This window comes from Bactrocera oleae, chromosome 2, assembly GCF_042242935.1.
Source record: "Bactrocera oleae isolate idBacOlea1 chromosome 2, idBacOlea1, whole genome shotgun sequence".
NCBI classification, from domain to species: domain Eukaryota; kingdom Metazoa; phylum Arthropoda; class Insecta; order Diptera; family Tephritidae; genus Bactrocera; species Bactrocera oleae.
In genome coordinates, this window is record NC_091536.1 from 24,655,231 (window position 1) to 24,679,699 (window position 24,469).

A 24,469-nucleotide genomic window follows, 5' to 3' on the forward strand; every position below is an offset into this window, starting at 1 on the left:
TGTTTTTAAATATAACTTCATTTTCTTTTATTGGGTCTTTAGAATATTATACAAAAACGAAAGTTTCCTAAAGGAGGAGCAGAAGAGCCCGACTTCAAAGCTGCTAAATATTAGTATGCAAACATTAATGCAGCAAAACACAAAATTATCTAAAAAGTTATACAGAATAGTTTCACATTTATTCTGTATCATTAATTTATAATGTAAGTACATACTCATTAATAGTTTTGATTTATAATAAATGTAAAAGCCTACTCATATTTAAGACTACGTTTGTTTGACACATAATTATTTATAATTTTTTTCACAACGTTTTTATAGTAGCCATAATACTGAGCTAATAGTTTGGGTATTATGCAGAAGTGAACGCTGTTTTTGGTTGTGTAATATTGTATATAATTTTGAGTCCGTTTATATTATGTAGTCCTTTGATTGAATAAGTTACTCTTCCTCTGTCTCACTCGTTTTTTTGTGGTAACGATTTTTGTGGGCTATAATAGAAGCAATTAGTTCCATAGTATCTAATATATTGTGCAGAATTTCTTACTCTTTAATTGTGTTAATCGAATGTATGATTTTTTACAAATTTCACAGCTGTGTCGCATTGTTTTGTGAGAAATAATGTGCAGGCTTAAAGATTTTTCAAATTTGAAGCGTTGATTACATTCTGGACATCGAAAGTTTCTACCCTTTACTAGTAGTGCAAAATAGTACAAACAATAGCGTGTAACAGACTACACATTAATATATCGATTAAGAAAGCTCTTCCATTGTTTTATGTACCCACCTTCGTGAACTTGTCCGTGGATTTTAAGCGCAGTTTTGGTAGCAAATGCCTTGACACACTTATCGCATTTGTAAGGGCGTACTGTAGCATGATGCTGCAAATCATGCCGATCTAATTCTGAGAAGTGCTTAAAGTGCATCTCACAATCAGGACATGAATATGGTCGATCTGCCATCACGGCATGCACTCTAAGATGTTTAATAAGTGCGTATTTAGAGCGATACTTACGAGGGCAATGTGCGCACATGAATCCTTCGTATTGTGGTGGGGAAGAGGTCAGTACATCGGAGGGTTCGATATCGGCATTAACCTCATTATGTTGTTGTTTAATGTGGCGTTGAAGATTCGTCTCCGTAGAGAAATGCTTCTCACATTTTGAACAGGAAACTATACGCTTAGCCAACTCCATGGGATGATATCGCTCAAGATGAGCACGTTTTTGTACATGTTGAGTGAACTCTGCAATGAAATTGTTGTAAAAAAAAATGTTCTGCTTATGCCATGTCATTTTGAACTCACTTTCATCACAATAGTTGCACTTTAATGGCGCTTCTCCTTCGCCATGAATGGCAAAGAGGTGTGTACGAAGTTCCCATTTACTGCGCGTCCCTTTTAATAAAATTTCAATTTAATCCAAATAATTTGCATATATAAAGCATATGCATGGATATTGTACATATGAATGTAGAATATGAGTAAGCAACACTTACTTTTTCCGCACCGTGTACAGAGAAATTCGCCTTGTCGCGTGTGCGTCACTTTGTGTTCTATTAGATGTGTGCGTGTGACAAATGCTTTCCCGCATAGCTCGCATCTCCATAATTTATCTTCATTGTGCCATCTTTTATGATATTTGAAATTGTAAAGTGATATATTCCTTAGCTCCATGTGACAGATCTCACATGTATAGTTGCCGTGGGTGTGATTGCGTTCAATATGCATACGCATCTGTCCGGCGCCCCCTACAACAGTTTTATCGCACAACTCACATTTGTCCCCCTTTTTAAGGTGTATAGCGTTTATGTGTGCTACACATCCGCTTCGCGTGCGGTACCGTGCCGCGCACTGAGGACAATTATATGGCCGTTCTTTATCATCGTGTACTATAGCTATATGACTATCCAGCATCTCTTTAGTAGCGAAAACAGGCTGGTCCGAAACATTGTATACACAGAGGCGGCAGCGCAAACTTCTTGTAGTTATTTTATTTGAACTACCAGCAGCGACGGATGTTGCTTTTACACTTGATATTTCATAATTAACAATAGAATTGTCTAACGGCTTTTTTTTATATACCAATTTATTCGAATTACCACTTGATGTATGATTTATAAATTTAGATTCAGGATCTCTTGTTGTTGTTTGTGAAGGGATAGCTATCTCATTCATTTCCCTTAAAAATTCTTTACTTTCTTTATCACTGTGAGAAGCAGCCTGTATTAAACTCTTTTCTCCCATATTTGGTGCCTGAATTCCTTTACAACAACCCATGTTTATTTTTAATATATTTCTTTCGTTTTTCAGAGAACTGGAATATTTGTCCTTATTATTTATCGAGCCTAACGAGGCTTGCTCATCAACCGCAGCCAGCAAGGTATCGAAGTCGTCAATTTGTAAATCGCCTTCAAGGATGTTAAAATTTGCGTTGATCATCTGAAGTGTGAGTTGATTCATAAGTACTGATTGTAAATCGTCGGCTGAGCAGGGACTTGACTCTCTAATTTGTTCAAATGATCCGCTGCTTATTGTGGCTAATAATGTTTGACTATCACTTATTTGTGCTGGATCTTCCAAAGTCTTGTCGCTTACTTTTTCATAAATAGGTACGATTTCTTTTATTGTTGTCTCTTTAGGAACGAAATGAAATTGTGTTCCTGGTGTGTTATTATCAGCAAGTGATGAAACTTTAGAAAATTCGTTCGACTTTATTTCGTAATATTTCCCCTTTTGGTCTTGTTTTCTGTTTCTCAATTTTCTTTTATTGGGCATGAAGTCAGTTGATTTATTTTTTGACGGTTTAGTGAAACTATGCCAATTTATAGGATGTGTTTCAATAGCTTCCGCTGAGGAATTTTTTTTGCCAGTATTAAGTTCTTCACATTCAATAATTCCCATCGAAATAATTCCCGCGTTTTCGTCTTCGTTTATCCACTGTGTCGACTCCTCCTCCTCTTCAATTAGTATTACCTGAAATTCGTGTGGTCTGCTAGGCTCAATATTTGATTCAAACGATAACTCACCCCTTTCTTCGACGACTGCATCTAAACTTGATTTAAAATGGTTTGATTGTTCTTTCTCGCTCACTTTCTCATTTGAATTAAATATATTTATCGTTTTTTTGCACATTTGTATAGATGTGTACTCGGATTGCAAAGTACGCGGTAAGGTTTCCCTATTATGCATCTCCACTCCACCATAATTTGTATGAAGGTCATTTTCATTGTCGTCGATTGCTTCTCCACCCCCGGCTGTCGTTTCTAATGAATAAAGTCGCGTTTGCAAATATTTTTTTGCACTCAACGCTTGCAATCTGAATGTATTAATCTTAATTAGCGCCAATTCGCACTTCTTACATATACACTGCGACAGTCCATCGTCCTGCATAATGTCCAATTGCCATTCCTTTATAATACTCAAAAGTGTAGTAATTTTTGCGTTAGCAAAAATGTCGATCATTCCATCTGCTAAATCTCTAGGCGGTACAGCACAGGTGCGACAGTACACGCTGAAACCCATGCCTACGATAAACTGGCTTGTAGTCGCAGTTATTTCGATCACTTGGACGGAGTCTCACACATTTTTTTAATACTATAATCATATTGTTTTCGCTACTGCTGCTCTTACTGCTGCTACCTCCATCAATTTTGTTACCGATCACTCATATATGCTTCTTCTTCGCGTGTTTGCGTCTGCGTTGTTGAAAAAAAAGTTAAGAATATTATGTAAATAATATTGTTATAAGTAAACAATTGACTATTTTACTCAATAGATGTCACTAAATGCCCTCATTCATTAATTGCAAAATGCGAAATATAATTACAATTATGTGTAAAGGGATTTCACACTTCAATATACAACAACATATGCATTTATAACATTCAACGTATACAGTCAGAACAATTTTAAATAGACTAACTTAAAAACTTTGACTCTATTTTTCAGAACGGTAACTATTCATAATGACAAAGATAACGTATAAGTAATCTTGCGGTGGAAAAAGGAACCAATTTAAATTAGACATATATGTATATATTACATATATATTTAAAAAAATGGAATTCACTGTTTATTGTGTATTGAAATGTATGTTGGTACATTTTTGTTTTTTATATATACCCACTAAGCAATAATGTGCGAAAACAAAAAAATTTCGCCATATGTAGATAACCTTATAATTTGACATAAAACACTCAACTCATCTCTCTAATAGTAGAACAAAGTGGACTGCAATTATCTCCAATTTGTAATGTTTGTACACATGTATACCTCTTTCAACTGATCAAAAATTACTAGCAACCCCATACTTATAGCTGCTGTATATATAATTATACTGAAATGTGCTAGTTTATTGTCAAATCTGTTTTGCTTATGTGGAGTTAGTTGCTATTTTTAAATACATAATGTACATACATATACACCTGCGTTTAGATATACATGTGAGTTTATGATTTTTGTTGGATATGATTTAAAAATAAAAATATACTTCAATTTAGAGCATACACATAGTCGGTCATGGAAAGGCCACCTTGTGCAGGAAATGTTAAGGGGGAGTAGGGTTTTGAAATGTTGTAAATTAATGCACAATATTTGACATAGAATGTTGTAGTTAAATATCAAGTCGATCTATGCAAGATTGACGAAGTTATGAGTATTTCTAATAACTTCAAAACTACTGCACCCATCGTTTTGAAACTTTTAACACTATTTCTATAAATAATTAAAGAGGCCACGCTGGAGAGTTTTTCTTTTCAAATTAGTAAATAAAGATACATTGGGATCTTTCTTTAAAATGAGGTTAAAACTAACAAAATGTTATGTTTCCTGAGAATTGCAAGTTATAGCAGCCAATCAAAATCATACTACGTTACACATATCAGCAAATAATAATAAAAATCATTATTTTTTTATTTTCTTCATTCGTTTAATGCCTTATTTACCAATATTCTATATTTTATAGACTTTTCACAAATTAATTCAGTGATAAAATCATATAATAATATTTGTTTGCCTCTTGTGTTTCTTTTGGCTGTTAAATGCCACTTGGTGAAACCTTAGAATGTGCGAAAGAACTGAAAGCGTGTGATTTTGCATAATAAAGTCTAGTCTGACGGCGAGCATTATAATTTTACTTTAGTTTTCAGGGTAACTTTTTTGCGATTCGACTATTGCATCAACCTCGATCTGAAGTTTTACCCGCTACTTTTACCGACGGCGTACTGTATTTAGTTGATGCATGTGTACCCCTTCAAATCCTACGCCTTATTATTAAAAAAAAACAATGTATGTGGTAAAATTCACAGAGATACGTAAATTAATACTCCTAACCAGAGCACCGCGTGTATGCGAGCAGTGGGGTGCAAGTGCTTAAGTGCCGTAATGATTTATTGATAATGAATTGACGTTTTTAGCATTGATTATTTGAGCATTTTTGTCTAGTTGAAAAGTACATATAAACGAAAGAATGTAAGCAATCGAAGGTGTTTCAAGTTCAAAGTCCGAAAACTGACGAAATAACGCAGATGACCAGATATTCATAATTTTATTTAAAATTGATTCTACTTTTTCCGATAATTGCGTTTTGTGATTTAAGTTTGATACTATATTATATTCCAGTCATAATTGAGGTATTCTAACACATGTCGTAGTAACAGATGTAGGTATATACAGTGCAGATGCGACGGTTGTATGTGGTTTTAAGTTTTGTTGCAAAGTGGGCGTGGATTAGCACCCCTTAGTTTTAATTCAGCTATTTTATTATAAACCTTTTTATAATAAGCTATTTATAATTAGTTTTAAATATTCCCAACGGCTTTAACTCATACAAATGACCGTATAATATATGTTTTAGTTCTTGCGGCCTTTGATATGAAAAAATATAATAAATAACAAGCACTCATTATGTAATGCGTAATTTTATTCGCATCTAAGTTTGTTGTGAGGACCCCGTCCTTACCATTTCTATACCCTTAACAGGTATGTATGGAAAACTTTTTTATTAGTTAAGGTATCTTCATGAAATTTGGCATGGATTATTGTTAAAGTCGACGGTACAATCTCCGAACATATTGTTTAGGTCGGACGACTATAGCATATAGCTGCCATACAAAGTGACTGTTCCCACGACAGTCGAGTCTTCGTAACCGGAACGGACCCGAATTTTTATCCGACCAAGGACTGTCAACTATGAAAACCTTTTTATTTGAGAAGAGTATTAAAGCTTCGGTGCAACCGAAGTTAATGTTTTTTTCTTTTTAATAAATAATAAAATCATTATTCTGATCGTTGTCTTTAAATAGAATTTATGTATCATATTTATTGCAAAACAATAATTTTGAATAATAATTTTACACATTTCTTTAAACTATACATATGTATTTACATATTATATGTAGTTATGTAATTGCGGTTGTGTTACACGCTTAAAACGTGCACATTTCAAATATATGTATATATGTGATACACTTAAGATTTAAATGTGTGTGTTTATACAAAAATTGGCATATGTCTATTTAAATATTTTAAAATATGCTCATATGTATTTATGTAACTTATTTTGTTAATAATGTATTCACTTATGGAATACACATGAAGATACATGCGCACATACATATGTATGTATGTATGTATGCATAATGACTGAAATTATAAGAGTTGGGTGTGATGCGCATTACATTTCTATAATTGTAATGAAAACGTTTCGCAAGTACATATGCATGCATGTCTGTACAAACAAGGAAATCGATAACAAAAACAAAAAAAAAATTCCTAGCCACTACTCAGACTTCTCCAATTGAATATTATTTTTGTTGTTGTTTGTATTCTCAGACAACTACTTAAGTTTCATTTTAAAATGTCATGCCAAGTATGTACATACATACATATATGTATAATCTAATAGTGTGGGATTAACTGTTGCATTATTTGCGACACAAACTCCATATTATTAGCAAAGTTATCGGGTAACTAAAAGCGCTGATGATAAGTCATCGGAATATAAATTTAAGCGTGAACAAGTGTGTATAATTTTAACTATCCCAATGTACTTAAGAAGGGAGTAGGTCTTAAATTTTTTTCGAGCAAAACTGATGAAGTTACAACTATTTTTATACCTGCCTTATAGACGTTTTACTTCAATGCTTAAAGCGTTTTTCTCACAACTCGCGTTTTCAAAGTCGGCGTCCCTCATAATTTCAAAACTACTGCACCGTTCGTTTTTAAAATATAAAGCTGGAGAGCTTTGTTAAGAATTTTACTTCTGTCGCAAAAAATCGCGTTTTTTTATTCAAATCCCAAAAAATGAAAAATTGAAATTTCGAATCGCCTCTCCCTCCTTTTGGAAAAGCGATTATCTAACGATATAATTTTAATTTTTTGATTTTAGATGATCCAGCACCGAGTTATCAGTGGCACCGCAATTCAACTTTTTTCCGAGATGCTGCAGAGTTATTGTTGCAATTGCCGTTTTTTCAAATAGTTTTCCATGAAAATTTAACAAAATTTGAAGAATATTTTAATTGTTTCATGAATTAACCCTTCTCCCCCCTTAAATTTGCTCTTGTGTGCTTACAATTCTGTATTACTGCACACATACATACATATTTGTATAAGTATGCAAATTTGCTTTATACACGAGCGCTTATTCTTTAGCTTAATAGCATTTCTATTTTATAAAAGCTTAATGCTAGAATACACCACTACATACAATTACAAATTTTCTTTCAAGCTTCTAACAAAGCTTAACATACCAAATGAAGAATTAACGTATTTTTGTATGTACATAAGTGTCGACTATCATTTTTTAAAACAAATATATCAATACGTACAGGTATACATATGTATGTCAACTACGACAATTCATATTGCTTATATGCAGTAATTGCAGTTTTGTTATAGTTCTTCAAACGCTAATTTACTGTATATTTGGAGATAACTCAAAGCTATGCAGGGAAATATATGCAGTTTTCGCCGTTCTTTTGTGGATTACATATTTACATATTGAAAAAAAAATTAAAGCACGTAGTATTTATTAAGTTTTGTTAAAGACATGAAAATGTTGAAGCGTTCTTGGTGAGTTCAGATTATTGTAATAAAACCTATCGGCCATTATAACTGACTTGATTCAAACTAGATTATGTTTCTTCAAATTCGCAATGAACTTTATTTTATATATACGACACATTTATTTTATATATCCGCACAATTTTTGAATGATATTGTAGATATTCGGTAACAAAAGATGCGGTTAAGATTTACAATACGACAGTTATATACTGCGTTTACAAATTATCTACAATTTGAAAATGTATGTTGTGTTTCCATAATTATATTATTCTATAACTGGTTTAATGCATGAGTTCTTCAAATACTTTAAAATCGTGAGTTAAGATTAATATTTGATTTATAGTGCACTGATTAGTTTATACTTGCGCCTGCTAGCTCTGCATTTTACCTACACAAATACGCATAGCGTAATTAGAATTTCAGCTTTGCTGCATGCGTACATATTTCGTTTTTGTACTGCACTCTTATAATAATTTTATGCATTTCAATCATTTATCGAAATCTAATTTCGATTATTAACTAGCCAACTAAATTTTTGGTTATATCCCTACTTAATATTTTTAGTCATTCCAACTGCTCACTGAACCCATTCCGCCTAAGCTTGAAGACGTTGCCAGCTGTGTCGCTTTCTGTGGTCGCCGCTTCTCCACCAACTTTATATCCTTCACGCAGAGATCGTGTTTAGATTCGGCTGCAAATTTTATTACCGCCTGCGTCGGTACCAACGGCACCTGTCGCAAATCCAACCAAATCAATTGCTCGCATTTAGCTAGGTGTTCCAAAGAAAACTCGGAAACCAATCGACAAGCGCTCAAATTCAATTCGACCAATTTTGCTATGGCAGTCGGCGATGTGCCAATTTGTGCCACACCGGCATCAGTTATGCGCTGACATGATGAAAGATCGAGGTGAACCAGATTCGGTAATGCTTGCGTTATATAGCGCAATGCCACATCAGTTATATCGGTGCCGGCTAGTTTGAGAGTTTTAAGATCACGTAACCGCGTTTTTGAATCTGCTAAACCAGGTCGCGAATCCTTGGGTGGTGACAGTATATCGCGTATGGCGGCATCATTGAGACCACGCACAAAGCTGAGATCCAAGATTTGTAACGGCGGGCAAAGGCAAGTGTGTAGAGCCGGCACTGCCTGAATGGGACAATTTTGTAGCGATAAGTGTTTAAGAGCAGGCAGACGTGCAATCACCCAGGCCAATTGCCTTTTGGCTATCTGTGTCCAGTCGAGTATTAAGTGCTCTGGCTGTCGGCGAACAATAGCTGTCAACAGTGAAGCAGATAATTTGTGCTCTGCACAGTTCATTGTCTTCCAGAGATCAGGATCCACAGACACATTCGACCATATTTTACAAACCGACGAGCAAGTGACTAGCGTTTCTTGGGGCAAGTAGCGAAACATGATTTTCAACAATGTTGGATCGAGCGCTAGATTTGCGCCACCAATGTGATTGCCCACCAAGCCGCTACCACTTGTTGATAAATGCCCAGCTGGTCGCACTACATAATGCGGCTTCTTGAGTACTCGCGTTGAAGAGTTGAGCATTTGTTGAGCCAACTGTGATCGTATTGAATTTTTCTTTCGCAACATTTGTGTACCGTTACTGCCGCTAACAATACCACCGTTACCAACGCCTACATGACAATCCATGGAAGCACCCGCATCAATACTGTCCTGCATACTACTACACAAGCTTAAGCCGTCGTCACTCTTACGTCTCTTAATGCGGTCGCCAGCTGCATGGGGCGAGATTCCTGGCGAAGAGGTATCATAATGGCGTTCTGTCTTTACTTCAATTTGATGGTGATGACGCTTCGCAACATGCTTCCAGTGTACAACATTGGCTGAACAGCTTTCCATTTCAGATTCACTTGTGAAAACGAAGTCATTATATTGCCCAATGGGCGGTGGCAATTGGTTACTGTCGTGATCGTGACCGGTTGTAATTATATTTGAGCCACCTATTGATGTGCGTCGTACCTCCGAAGACTTTTGGCGGGCACGGAAGTGACGGGGCTACATTTAAAATAAAGTGTCAAAATAAATTTAATTATTTAATTATAAATATAACCGACTTCAAAATGCATCAAATTAATGGGTGGTGTGTATGGGGACTAATATTTGTTTGTTATATGTTGAAAAGTTCACTATAAAAGGATCTCAATAGTTCAAATACTTGTAAAAATAAAAAAATGTACATATGTATAATATCAATGTTATCCAGAAGTTACCATCTTATCTGCGTGCGCAAATCGAATCGCTCTTTTTCTCCTAGATTCGTTCAACCTTTTTGGTTTTGGGGAGTTTACTTTATCACGAACACAAATATTTGAGTGGCACAGAGAATTCAGTGTAAACCAAAATTCTCCGAAGGCCATGCAGGTTGAGGCTTATACAACTTGTTTGGAAATTGGACTATTCGATCATAAAGATTTGTATTAAAAATGCAAAAATATAGTTTTTTTTGTCTGCCTGAGTCAAATTTTATCATGGCTTATGTGTAAATAAATAACATTTTTTGGCTAAGACTGCAACAACGTCCACTTGAGATGGAATGTGAATGATACTAACTAAATGCTACTCTTTTACATGTGAACCAAAATTAGGGAACAAGGTTAGCCGAAATGTAATTGAACTTCTATTTTGAATTTTGAATTCGGTTTAATTATAATATAGAAAGAAAGCGAATTCTTGTAAATTTTACCTTATAGTCATTATTTTTTCCAGATCGACAACAACTTGGGCATTCCCAACTATTTGGTAGGTCTTCATTTACTACACCTTTAGCGTCCGCGGCATCGTCGGTGCCGTCCAATAACGACCTCGCGCAGTCAGGATGCGCAATTTCATAACACACCGAACACTCCATTAGCGTCGAAGGTCCCTCGAGTGAAGCCAGCTGCTTAGTTTGTGGGGACACGGGTACTTGCCGCCAGCCGTCCAAATGACACACGAAGCACTGTGCTGTCACCGGCAACATGGGCGAGAGACATTGACGCATCATACATGTTTGCTTAGCGCGTCCAGGTCCACCGAATTTCACCATGTCCAAACAGAAGCTGCATTCCCCACAATCGGAACGCTGGCAAGCGGCGCAGACTTTACAGCGCGTTCGCCGTCGACGCGGTTGACCAGTACCGGTGACATTTGGCGACAACTTTGAATCGTTCGGCGAAAGACAAGAGTTTTCGGTAGTGTTAACGGCATTTGTGTTATGTGTAAGTGGCTGTGTATGTGAATTGTTTTGTGTTTGGTTGGTTGCAGCAACGGTTGTTCCAGTTGAAATGGTTGTTGTTGCTGTTGAAGCTGAGTTATAACTTGAGCAAGATGCGATAACACTGACAGTGTTGTTGGCCTGATGTGCCGCTGCAGCTACAGCATTTGCGAGATGCATCTTCTTCGGAGGGCGATACTTAAGACTATCCGTGGGTGATATGAATGTAGCTATTGGAGAAATAAATATATACCCAAGATTATTTTAAAATTTACATTTAATTTTCGATCCAAAAAATTTAAATAAATACATATATATATAAAAGAGTGCGTTAATTCTGGAGGTTTATAAAAGTAATTATGAAAATATGCACATGTGTATATTGACAGAATTGGTTACAAGCAAAATTTAACTATATTTCACATATCTATAATAATCTAATAGGCTTCTTATTGTATATAATTGTTAATCTCTTACCCGTCTGTTGGGCACCATTCTCAATAGGCTCATTTTTATATTCCTTTACGATGACACCACCGTTATCAGCCACATTTGTTATGGCAACAATATTCGATTTTGAATTTGTGTCTACTTTATTTTGTATATCATTGTTGAGCGATATATTTTCTGCGGCATTTGCGGCATTCGCTGCATCTAACTGCTGTTGTTCACGTATGATTTCAGCATTTTTACGTGCAATTTCCGCTTTGATTTCCTGCTTCACAACCCCACGATCGTACACCTGAAACGTGGAGTGCATCTGACCGGGCGGCTTTAATACAGATTCACCCGTTATGGCTAGCTCAGGCTTGTCCTTGCAATGTCGCTCTACCAACGTGCGCACATCTTTGATCAAAGCCACGGGATCCCGTACCAATTCGGGTACATTTTTCTTTTGGGGTGGCAAATCATACAGATACATGACAATCTCTTTCAAACCGAAAAGTTCATAGTGTGTGAGATGCACATGACCTCGTTTGGACATTTCCTCCTCACTTACTGAAGATTCACCCTCCAAATGCGAGTGACCCAGTAGTGTATATACGTATCGTGCTAGGACATACCACAGCATCTCGGTGAAGAAAGGATATCGAAATTTCTGCGGTACTTTGGTAGCGTCTTCCACCTGCGCGGTCTTAAGTTGCTTAACTATACCAAAGGAATGTAAAAAGTTACCGCCAAACACGAGTGTGTCTGTTGGTGTGTATACAGCATGTATCCAACCGGTGGGTATAAAGAAAGTGTTGCCAGCTGTTAAGTATACTCGAGCACACTTTTCCACTGTATCGCCAAAGAAGATATCCGCCTGCTTACCGGATAATACCCACTTCTCATATAATTGTAAGTTTTTTTCTGTTGGTGGTATTAGCCAAAACACTTTACTACCCTTTAAAATATGGTACCAAACCGAAGTACCGCCAAAATCAATATGAAAATCCGTATAGCAATTTTTCACTGACATAAGACAGTACTTTTGTACTTTTGGGTACATCATTTCCCCCAACACATTTGTACCTTCTCTTTGTGAGTCCTTGAGACGTTTTGGCCATACAACGTCCACCCAATCGATTTGTCGAACAATTTCTGGACATTGTACATAATTGTCTAAACGCGTATGAGAAAATTCTAGCGAAATTACATTAAGGAGTCGATCCTTTTGTGGATTATCATAATACTGTTGCCACTCTTTCATTGTCATTTGTAAGTTCTTTTGAGTGTTCACATCCATCACGTCCAATACACGACGTGAACCAACGCACAGACGTACGTCGTTTATAGTAAATTCGTTAGAATCGGGCATTCGCAGTCCTAAGCCGGTCTTTTCACGAAACAATAATGGAATATTAAAGCCATATTGTTGAAGAAAACTAAAATAGATAATGAATTATTATTGTTTTTAGGACAAAAGAGTAGAAAAACTTACGCCACACTCAAATCACTGCCACGCATCTCCCGAACCATACCAGTTTGTGCAAACTTCGAAGATTCCAATTTTTCTGAGACGCTGAACCCTCGTGTTCCCTCCAAATCATCATCACCGAGTGCCCATTCTTCGAGATACAGTTTACGTTGCTTGCGTTCGCGCTAGAATAACCAGAATAATAATTTTTATTACAATTTAGTCATCGCCTAAGCATTATTATTAGATATTTCGTAATGATAAATACATTTTTTAAAACAATAAATCAGATTGCAGACAACGTGATGTGCTGCGTAACTACAATAAATAGTTTGTTTGCTGGGGAACATCTTTCGTATAAAATGTCACATAAATATAAATTATATAAAGAATCTTTCTTCGATGCGTAATTTCTGTGCTCACAATCTTTAGGGCTGCTCTCGATTTTCGAAACGGAAAAATCCACTTCGCGAAACGCGCCATTGACCCAATATACTTATGTTACATATAAAAATCGTCAGACAAACTATTCGCTTCGCTAACAAAAAGCTGCCAATGACATATGGCGCTCAAACTTCACACGAAAATAAAAACAGGTTGTACCGATTCAACTAAAATTTTTTTATCGATTCGGTTTACACGCGCAGTTTAAATAGATCAGTGCGGGTCAAATTTGATCTTGAGTTTATGCACATACATACATACATATGTATATCATATGCTACATAGTTTTTGTATCGTCACTTGAACTATTTGTCACTTTCCCCTATTTACACAGACGGCAGGTTTGGGACATAAATGCAGCTTGAACTGAGAAAATATGCGTTAGAGCGAAGAACAACAGGAAGATCTCAGCGGCAAGTGGCAGGTTGGGGTAAGTTTGATTATTGCCAACAATCACTAATTTAACTGGTAGAGTTTTACCTGGCGGTCATAACTAGCACAGTAAATAACAATAGAAGTGAGTAAGCTGCGATAACACGCAAATGTTTAGGAAAGTATCACAAAATATACTCAGATAAAATTTGAGTTTACGGCTTCTGTGCAGACTATAACTTTATCTGTGGTGAATTTATGTATTGAGTGCATTGAGAAGCGTTAAAATGCGATTTGAGTTTTTTTTCCCAACACTACCACAGTTGCATATGCACATATATGTATATCTTTTTGAGTGGGTTTAAGTAGCCTGTGTTTAATGTGTATGTGAGCAATGCAATGCGATGCGCATGCGCGAGTCGAAAAATCGGACCCAGCAACATTTTACGGGTCTACTCAGTTGTTCTCGAATAACATTTACAATATAACGTGGCCTGCCGACAAGAACAGTCACTATTATCCACTAAACAGGTAAATTTATGATGGATATTTTAGGGAATTCATCTGCGACTAAGAGAACGCGACCACTACAAGCGGCCTTCAAGAACACTCGAATCCATTAAAACCTCGGAAGTGCATATATAATTTGTGAATATGTACATATGTAACAGCAACAGCGTTGTATGCTACTCAGCAAAAGTTTTTGTTTTGGAAAAAACAAAAGGCAATAGGAACAAGTTGTTGCCCTTCATTTTGCGAGCAAATATATACAAATGGGTGTACGTATATACACAGATGCATGCATACATACACATTCTTTAAACTGAATTTCGGTATCGAACGCACAGTAATCGCAAAACGCTATTTTACTTAGTGGCAAGCCTCCTCACCATACTGGTTCCTTGAAAAAGTAGTTTGGCGACATTTATTTTATTCATTTCTACATGTTGGTATTACACCTAAGCCTTGCTTAAGTTCCTTGTGAATAACAAAGGATTGAGCGCGGTATATGTGTATGTATATATATACATGCATACATGCATATAAGTGCATTCATACTCACATCACTTAGTATCTTCATATCCAGGCTCAACAGCAAATTAGCAGATATACATACATATACATGTACGTACATATGTAGATATGTGGTTTCAAGTTCGAAAGAAGAATCAAAATGCAAATCATCTAAAACTAAATGTTAAGTGTTCTGTTTTCGTTCCAATAAATAATATGGTGCTTTGCGAGTACGTGAACTAAATAAAAGGGGGTAATTTTTATTCATACATATACATTCAAATTTCATAATTTTTCAATTTAAATCAAATATGCCGATTTACTATTAACATTTAATGTTTTCTTGTTGCCATTACATAATTGTAAAAGTTATACTAAAGTGTAAAAAAGTCTAATCTAATCTAACACTTGCAACATGTTGCTACATGTTGTATAACAGTTTTGTTCACCTAACTGTTGTTTGTATCTCCTAAAATTAATGGAGTTAGTTATAGAGCTATTTATATACAAATGATCAGGATGAGTTGAAATCCGGGCGACTGTCTGTCCGTCCGTCTGTCCGTACAAGCTGTAACTTGAGTAAAAATTAAGATATCTAGGTGAAACTTAGTACACAGGTTTCTTGGCACCATAAGAAGGTTGGTATTGCAGATGGGCGGATTCGCTCCATCGCCTCGCCCACAAAACGCCATTAATCGAAAACCAATAAATTGTGATAACTAATCTCTGCAATGAGGTACAAGACTGTTATTTGATATAACGAATCGCATTAGGGAGGGGCATCTGCAGTTAACCTTTTTTTAAGTGGGCATCGCTCAGTCTGTAATAGGTTTTATGTACATTATCTCCTAAACCGCTTAAGTTATAAGAACCTATTATAACCTAAAAAAAATTTCAAACACTCGGTTGATTTTATTCTTCATATATTGGTGATGGTATGTGAGGTACCTTTATGAAATTCTAAGAGCATCTTTTTCTGTTAAAAATATAATGTAATGCCAAAAATGGGTAAAATGGGGACAATGCCACCTCTATCTATTATATACTTATTATAAGATTTTCAAACTTTCGGTTGGCTTTATATCGTATGTATCGGTCAATATGTAAGATACCTTAGCAAAATTAACTAAAATATACTAGATATAGTTTAATGCCGAAAATAACTGAAATAATATTTTATTATACCACATATAATGATTTTTGTTATTCTAACAAACCTTACGCCAAATATGTGGGTCAGTGTGTGAGTTATCATGTTTATAAAATTGCTTGAAAATGTGGTCTCGAGTATACCTGAGCAATGTCAAAGGTTAATGCAACAAGTCCAGACCTAATATACTCTGTATAGTGGTTTCCGCTTTCCAGCTAACTTTAAATGATTTAGGTTGATCAAAATGTGTGATATTTTAATGAAATGAAATGAAGAAGGTTTCTTAAAATTTATAAAATTAAATTAATAGTTTAGCGCTGAATATGAATGGAGTTGGTCAAGACCTTTGTCTAAATCTCATATGCTGAACATAATGAACATCAATCCTCAACTCAATATAAATATTAAATTTAGCTTCTTCGGTTGTGTTTATGTTCTATATATCACATTAGAAGATGATTTTAATATAATTTTCGCTGACAGGAAGTAAAATACAGTTATAAAATAATTTGAGCATATGATCTATAATATAAGTTAATAAAATAAAAATTTGATTGCAAACGGATAATAGCGGATATTTAATACATTCTGATGGATTAGCGAATTTCCGTCATAAGTTTTTCTTAGGAAATATTAATAGCGCGTATTCTAAATATCGTTCATGGTAATTCCATTCAAGAAAAATGTGAGACCACCATCCTAACACACAAATGGAATATGCAACACGCTCTAACAGCCGTCCCTAAATAAAAGCGTGGAACGGCCCGTTTTTTACCGCTCAGCGTTAACGCCGACGCAGCATCCCCAACTAAAGCGACAATTTTACTTCTCACGAATCGTGCTACAAAAACAAACCATAATAACTTTTTTTGTGTGAGTAATCGACTTACTTTTTTCTTTTTATTTGCCAGGTTATTATTTAGATTTTTTAAAAATTAATGCGCTTTTCGGTATCAGAGGGTTTGGATAGTGTCAATTCATGCAAATTCAAGAGTTGCGAGTCGCAACTTAACTTCGCAACTTAGAGTTAGCAGACGGTCATGGGACAACGGATAATTCATGATGACTTAAAACTGTTTCCGTACAAAGTTCAAATAACAAGCCGGTTAAACCCTCAAAATTTGCCTAGAGGTTTGCCAAAAATTGATTGAAATGGTCGAGGAAGACAATCACTTGATAAGTTGCCCTTTTATGTTTGATAAGGACCATTTTGGTCTAAACGGAAATGTAAAAAAACAAAATTGCCGTATATGAAGTGAATTAAATATAGAAATAAGACGGAAATTCACCCAGAACGAGTCACCGTGGGGTGCGCAGTTTCATCGAGGTGTATTGTCGGGCCATACTTCTTTTAAGAAAACGGTGTAACAGTAACAGTCCATTGCATCGTCATTTAAAGATGTTGAATGTGTTTTTTTACCCTGAACTGCGCCGAAGACATATCCCCTTCAATAAAGTTTGGTTCCAGTAAGATGGAGTAACTGTGCACATAGCCAGACCGGTTAGAAATTCCACTTTCCGCTGGCCCCCAAGGTCGCCTGACCTGACTGCATCAGACTTTTTTTTATGGGGTTATGTTAAGCGAGAGGTGTACAAAACAAGACCCAGAAATCTGACTGAATTGAAGCAGCCCATCAAATTGATAATTGAGGATATCCCGACTTCAACCTTTCAGGCCGCAATGAATAATTTTCTAAGTAGGTGTCAAATAGGCGTGGCTAAGCATGGAGGTCGTTTACGGTCCATAATTTTTAAAAATAATTAATTATATAAAATAAAATAAAATTTGCTATGCAATAACAGAAAAATCAATGCATTGGTTAAAAAATAATTTATTATTTTCTGCAGCCAACTTTACCCAGACCGCTGCCGCTTTTATTTAGGGACGGCAGTAAGCAAACAAACATTCCCAAAAATTGTGTGAAACAGACGACAGAAAAACTCGGCTCAGAGATGCTAGACTCTTTTCGCTCGTGCGAATGCACAGAGCGACACTAAAAAAAATTTGCCGATAATGAGCGACAACAGAGTCCCCATGTGAACGCCGTCTATAAAGAAAAGGTTACGCTCTGGCAGCTCTGTATCGAACAGATTAACTCGTGAAGAACATTCCCACTCTCTGAGAGACTACTGGTGACAGTAGCTGTTTGAACGGTTTTACCCAACACAGCCTAAATTGAGTATTTACATTTTGTATCTGTGTGACTATGAGTGACTTTTGTTTATGTTCATAGGTGTGTGTATATGTATATGCCGTATGCGGCATCACCCGCATACTAGTGCATCCTCAGGTTCTTTTTAAGCGTGTGAAAATTTTTGAGCAGCGTCAGTTGCTTTGAGTGCTTCGCGTTGGTACAATTGCTGATTATTCGTTCTGTGAATAGCGTACAGCTAGACCATGCGGCCTACGGGCCTTTTTATTTATTGCGTGCACTCTTACGTGTACAACAACAAATTTATAACGCTCTATCAAGTATATAAATACTAGAATCATTTATACAAATGTATATATGCAGATGTGAATAGGAAAATGTACACACAGATTTATACATATTTACATACATATGTATGTATGCAAGTTTATACATATACGGTATACAAATGGTCATATGCACATATGAACTTACATATGTACATATATACATATATGTGGATGTAATCTCAATTGTGTATTAGCGCACGTTATTTTCACACTATTTTCTTTGTTAATCACCGAAAATCACTAATTCGTTTCTAAACAACTCGAGGTAAATTTGATTTGAGGCTGGCATCAGTGATTACCAAAGTATCTCTTTAACCGACTTAGAAATTAGATTGAATAAAAACAGAGTAGATAATGAAAATTGACTGAGGGATATATTAATAATTTCCCAAATATTTCAACAATACTAAACAAATAGATAATGCGTCGGCAAAACTATACTCCTTCAACGAGTTCATCTCCACCCTATCTACAAAATACAGACGTTTATATATACTTATGTACTGGGTGATTTGGAGGGTTGTGTCGAGAGTTGAGTCGTTGTCTCACAACACTTCTTTATTTGCCGAGCTGTATTTTTCACTTTAGCTAGCGTAAGCGCCATTATCACACGACTTTTTGGCCAGTCAATGCAGCCAGCTATTTCGGGCAACGCTCTCCGTAGACTCTGCAACTAAAACAGCTACGGAAAAACTAATTTTTACATACTTTTAATTGCACATGCTCTTTTGGTTGTCAAACAAAACAATATTAAAAAAAACGTATACTTATTAGAAAATTTGTTTATAATTTTGGTTGCAAAATATATTTCTATTTCGAAAGAATTCTGTACTTACTAATTGGCGACGCTGCTGCTGTCCACCTTTCTGAGTTTTGCCCGGCGACCCCGTTTCGGACATCGCCTCCGTATTTTTTTAGCTATATTCAGATTACACACTCACGAATAACGTTTTCTAGTGTTTTTTTTAACTGAAAAAAATATTTAAGGGGTTTAGCCCTGCACAAAATCTTTTTTATGTTTTAGGTCCTATTAAAACTAAACTTAAAATGAAGAAAATGTTTTTAAATTACGTGCAACCACGATTTTTCTTGTATAATTAATTTTTAAGCGGCTCTGCCTTGTACTGATATTAAATGACGTTTGCTCAACTCGTAGAACAATTATGTATTTTCACTTTTTTACATTAGCACTGAAAATTTCATCAAACTAACAAAGTAAGCGAACCGCAACATACTAAACGTGCAAGTTTGGTAAGTATCTAAACGAACGTATCTCTCTCTTCGTTCTTTTTTATTTCTCCCTATCCGCATAAATTTTACCCATTTTGGACGAACTTAATGTTGCCTTTTGATTCTCATTTTCCCCTTTTTCACGTACACAATTTCACATCTCAGCTATTTCCAAAATTTAACTACTATTGCGGTACAGCAATAATAAGAGTAGAGCAAAATAATTACAAAAAGTTATAACTAAATACCCTTAAATATAAATTTAAAAAAAAAAACTCATTGTTAAATGCAATATTAAAAAATGGAACGACAAAATTTCATACGACAACGAATGAAGTGCTGAACACATAGACGAAGAAAAGCGGCACTTCTAAGCATTATGAATTGAAAGGTTTTAGTATGACAACAGCGAAATTGTGTACATCAGCTGTTTGATATGCCGCTGCCGTCTTTAAAATGTTCAAGAAGCTGGCTTCAAGACGACAATAACCGAACAGCCGTCGTGTTTGTGTTCAGAACATGACGCCTCCTCCGTAGAGTCTGTTCATACATGTAAACTTTTGTTGCTCATTATCGGTGACTTCATTTTTGGTGTTGATCATTCCGTTCACATAGATAATTCGAGTCGGTAATTTTCTGCATTCCAGATAGATATTCAAATATCATTTTAAAATTTTCGACATATCTGTGTCTTTCCAAGCAAAATAGCGTGCAACTTTTTTTAATTTTTGAACTTTAAATACAAATATCTCGAAAACTATAAGTCTGAGGCGGGTATATGTGTCCTGAAGACCTCCTCTATCTGTCTATCAGATCGCGGCGCCAAAGAAATCGTAATCGTGCACCATATATGTACGTATAAGCAAATTTAAATTAATGCATTTACCATGTCTTTAGTACATATGCTACAGGGCCGGCCCGTCCATATAGTCAAGTTATCCTATTGCCTAGGGCGCAAGAAATAACAATAAATTATTTTATTAAAATACTTTATTTATATATTTTTTATTTAATATACAAAAATCATAGTTTCAACGGCATCAGTTCGCTTGAAAAAACAAAAAAGACGGTGCATTTATGAGGGGAACATGAGTCAATTCGCGATGATAAGCAAAATTTTAAAATTAATTTTATTTTGTCACTACTGATGCTGTATTGTCTTCAATCGATAAAATATGCGATCAGTTGAAACAAGTTACGAAAACTTTTGGATTTTTATTTAATATTGATCAGCTGCAAACTTTAACATGCACAGCCATTTTTAAACATTGTAAAAATTTAGAAATATAATTAACGAATGTCGGATATACTTGTAGATGCAACAGATTTGTGCAACGAAGTACAAGTATTTCCAACGAATTAACAGATATCATTCTAAATTGTTTTACGGCAATACGCGTGTTATTAACACTTCCTTTATATTTATTGTACCAGATATTATTAATCTTTTAATAATTTAATAATTCAGTTAAATCTTTGGAATATACGTATTTATTCCTTTTTTAATAAAATGGCCTGAATAATTTTCAAAAGTTGCAAGTTTTGTTTGTAAACCGAAATAGGCTTAGAGGGGGCGCAGAATTTGCCATTTGCCTAGGGCGATAATTTAGTATCGGCCGGCCCTGTGTGTATAAACATATATGCATATAATTTCTGTAAAGGACATCCGTAAATGTTTTTGTTCTCGAACTTGAACATTAAAAACTACGATAAAAAATATGTTTAACTAAAATTTAACTTATTTTCAAAAGCATTATTTATTTCATCTGATAAACCGGCTACTATCTTTGAATATTGCTTATAAATTCTGCTCACTTTTAAAGTATATACCGTTGTTTAGTTCAATGCATTAGTAATCATTCTCAATTACCCCCGAACTTACTTATTACTGTCATCCTGTCCATCTGTTTTTGTACTTCACTATCATTATCGTTTTTGCATATATTTTTTTATTAAATTGTGTGATTTCATTTTGAATTCATGTGTGTACATATGCATATTACATTAAATAATTATTATTACAGCTCAATACCAATACTTTTGCTTTGGATTGCCTATTCTTTTTTTTTTTACTTACTCCCTTGTGAGAGCGCACATAAGTACTTGTACATATGTGCACATGTACGTACTTATGTATTTTATTTCATATTTATGATGGTTGCTTATTATGGTAATCTCTAAGATTCGCACAAATCACTCTTCACCTTAATATTCTTATTATTGTTATTCACTAACCCATAAACATAGCATGTATTTAAAAACCTTGTAGGTATAAATTTTAATTACTACTTTACTTTAACCTAAACATACGGGAATTTTTCGTTTCGTTTATTATCTACTTTAGGAAAATGTAAATTTCGCGAGGCACGCAGCGGACAAGAAATGCTATTGCCCTGTCCCGATATTTTGAGCTGGAAAATGTATTAGTGTACAGCGAACTAACTTCACACGTCCACACCTTATGATGGCAACGAAACTAATGAAAACGGAACTTGTCTCCATCAACGATATTCTGTCTCCATTTTGCTCCACCATGTCAACATTTGCACACAATTTAAATCCGTTTTTATTTATTTTCGCTTTATCACTTTCATACAATGTTGATTCTCAAAAGTGACGCATTGTTACGAATATTTCCCTTTTTCGGGGATTTTCAAGAGATATTCCAGTGGCATCTAAAATCTTGCAACAATTTAAAAAACTTGACACATTTGATAAGATTTTAAAGGAAAATTAATGGAACCGACTATTGACGATCAAGTAATTGGATAAAAGAAGATCGGAAAAAAAGTAAAAAATACAATTGATCATATATAAGATGTAATTTTTCCCCAAATATATTTTTTTAAATGTCATAATCATCTTATTGCATATTAAAAAACAAAAGAAATCAAAATGTATATAAAACGCCATTTAATATCTTTAAACGTACATACTATATTTATTATTACATATTTTTTTGCGAAATAAATACAACACAAATTATTATTTCCAAATGTAGAAACGTCGATAGAGTCGCAGTTGTGTAACATTTGAAGCCAAACAATGTTTTCGCACATATTGTAACAATAAAATTATTTTGAGCAATATTCCTCACTTATATTAGTATGTGTTGGAAAAATTAATTAATATTATGCTTAGAAAAATCAATTAAGGATACAAAGGCTCATTCATACAATTCATGCATTATTATAAAAAACTATTTCATTCTCATAACTATTTTTCAGTTCCAAAAGGGCTTTGAGAACTTTGCACCACGACTCACTCTTTAAAATTATATATTTCATTACATTATTGTTAGCGTACGAAATCAGTGAATACCGTCCACCTAGATGCTATGGTGGATCTATCTATAATTTGTAAACTACAAATCTTCATCCATATGATCGGTTTTCATGTTGTTGAAATCTAAACGACACGTGTTATTATTGTCGACAAAGTCGTCGATATCTTCAAGCTCGTGGTCAGAAAATTCGTCATCCTCATCTATGGTGTCAGTTCCAAAACTGTCAGCACTTGTACTATCAGTACTAGGTGGCGTCAATTCATTTTCTTTCTTACGATGCAGTAGTTCTAACACTGGTGGAGGTTGCCATAGCACCAAAGCGGTACACGGCTTTTCAATTCTATTAAAAAGCGCTTCTGGTAGAAATGTGGTTTTACGTTGTTGTTCATGAAATTTTTTTAACTGCTCACACAAAGTTATCCTGTTCGCTTTGCGCAATTTTTCTTCTAACTCCTTAGCAGTTACTTGATAGTCTTTGTAGGTGAGATTAGTAAAACATTTACCAGTACTGGTACTGGGTGTATCATCGCCCAACATAGAATTGCTACATGCGTTTGAATTGTTCCCAATATAATCACTAGAGATGTGTAATCCATTGAAATGTGCCGTAATTTTTTCTTCAGAAATAAATTGCTTGACTGGTCTGCAATGTTTTAAGAACAGCTTCAAGTTTATCTAAGCCATTAATCAAAAATAAGAATATATGATTCCAACTTACAACAAACTTTCTACTTCTGATTTACGTTTTTGATGGAGGACTGCTCGACTGTGTACTTCATCGTTGACTTGGGCACTAAACTGCATTACGCCATCTTGTCCTAAATTTGTACTAGCTAATTTCCACGGCATTGTATTAAGATTCCACGGTGTTGGCAAAGGAGTTGGCATCAAATGGGGCATTGTCGGTATTGGCTGCTGACATGGTGAAGTGGGAAAAATTTGTTCTCGAATTTTGGTTGCGGTTGCGGTAGAATCTGTTTCAGCTCTTCTGCTATATGCAAACTGAATCTTTATACAAAATATACATATTTATATATAATTAAGCTACTTACTTCATAGTTTTAGTACAGAAATTTTACTTTAGCTTTTGCATCAATTTATTCCAAAAATGTAAAGAAGTTTGCAATAATACTCGTTTTGTATTTTTAGATGTTCCTTTTAATTCACTGCAAGTTTGACATTTAATATGTCTTTCCTATTTTCTTTTTCTAGAATATATCACCTTGCCATGTGTCACCAGAATGATAGAAATACATATTATTTTTGCATTGTAAACTCTGTTCCCGTAAAGGTAC

General features: G+C 35.0%; 4 protein-coding genes across 24 annotated transcripts in view; 1 reads left to right on the top strand and 3 right to left on the bottom strand.

Annotated features, from left to right (window-relative positions):
- Positions 1 to 4,317, bottom strand: LOC106618055 (PR domain zinc finger protein 5). Of its 6 annotated transcripts, none has more exons than XM_036377228.2 (6): positions 4,203 to 4,317; positions 1,498 to 3,696; positions 1,307 to 1,396; positions 788 to 1,246; positions 548 to 694; positions 1 to 491 (listed from the first exon to the last, which is right to left on the bottom strand). In XM_036377228.2, the coding sequence occupies exons 2-6, from the start codon at positions 3,521 to 3,523 to the stop codon at positions 442 to 444; spliced, it is 2,772 nt and encodes a 923-aa protein (XP_036233121.1). In that variant the 5' UTR covers positions 3,524 to 3,696; positions 4,203 to 4,317; the 3' UTR covers positions 1 to 441. The 6 variants fall into 6 exon arrangements, with proteins under 6 accessions (XP_036233121.1, XP_036233122.1, XP_069968880.1 ...); XM_036377229.2 differs by having other exon boundaries at positions 4,128 to 4,267; XM_070112779.1 differs by having other exon boundaries at positions 4,124 to 4,235.
- Positions 1 to 24,469, top strand: part of beag (IC cytokine homolog beag) — a 33,354-nt gene that overhangs the window by 1,848 nt on the left and 7,037 nt on the right. The window contains exons 2-3 of one of the 6 annotated variants that reach the window (XM_070112806.1): positions 43 to 203; positions 22,233 to 23,817. In XM_070112806.1, coding sequence (XP_069968907.1) covers positions 43 to 114 — 72 coding nt within the window. In that variant the 3' untranslated portion in view covers positions 115 to 203; positions 22,233 to 23,817. Of the gene's footprint in view, positions 1 to 42; positions 204 to 3,949; positions 11,621 to 22,232; positions 23,818 to 24,469 lie in introns of those variants that run through there. The other 5 variants (XM_070112802.1, XM_070112803.1, XM_070112805.1 and 2 more) reach the window with 5 other exon arrangements.
- Kdm2 (Lysine demethylase 2) lies at positions 8,137 to 22,338 on the bottom strand. Of its 9 annotated transcripts, XM_036377219.2 has the most exons (7): positions 21,771 to 22,236; positions 20,775 to 20,835; positions 19,495 to 19,627; positions 13,221 to 13,381; positions 11,774 to 13,164; positions 10,787 to 11,526; positions 8,137 to 10,098 (listed from the first exon to the last, which is right to left on the bottom strand). In XM_036377219.2, the coding sequence occupies exons 3-7, from the start codon at positions 19,555 to 19,557 to the stop codon at positions 8,629 to 8,631; spliced, it is 3,825 nt and encodes a 1,274-aa protein (XP_036233112.1). In that variant the 5' UTR covers positions 19,558 to 19,627; positions 20,775 to 20,835; positions 21,771 to 22,236; the 3' UTR covers positions 8,137 to 8,628. The 9 variants fall into 9 exon arrangements, with proteins under 9 accessions (XP_036233112.1, XP_036233115.1, XP_036233114.1 ...); XM_036377222.2 differs by lacking the exon at positions 20,775 to 20,835 and having other exon boundaries at positions 22,199 to 22,338; XM_036377221.2 differs by lacking the exon at positions 20,775 to 20,835 and having other exon boundaries at positions 22,124 to 22,253.
- On the bottom strand, positions 22,785 to 24,409 carry Mst85C. Of its 3 annotated transcripts, none has more exons than XM_014235602.3 (3): positions 24,227 to 24,409; positions 23,893 to 24,162; positions 22,785 to 23,817 (listed from the first exon to the last, which is right to left on the bottom strand). In XM_014235602.3, the coding sequence occupies exons 1-3, from the start codon at positions 24,229 to 24,231 to the stop codon at positions 23,253 to 23,255; spliced, it is 840 nt and encodes a 279-aa protein (XP_014091077.1). In that variant the 5' UTR covers positions 24,232 to 24,409; the 3' UTR covers positions 22,785 to 23,252. The 3 variants fall into 3 exon arrangements, with proteins under 3 accessions (XP_014091077.1, XP_014091076.1, XP_014091078.1); XM_014235601.3 differs by having other exon boundaries at positions 23,893 to 24,165; XM_014235603.3 differs by having other exon boundaries at positions 23,893 to 24,176.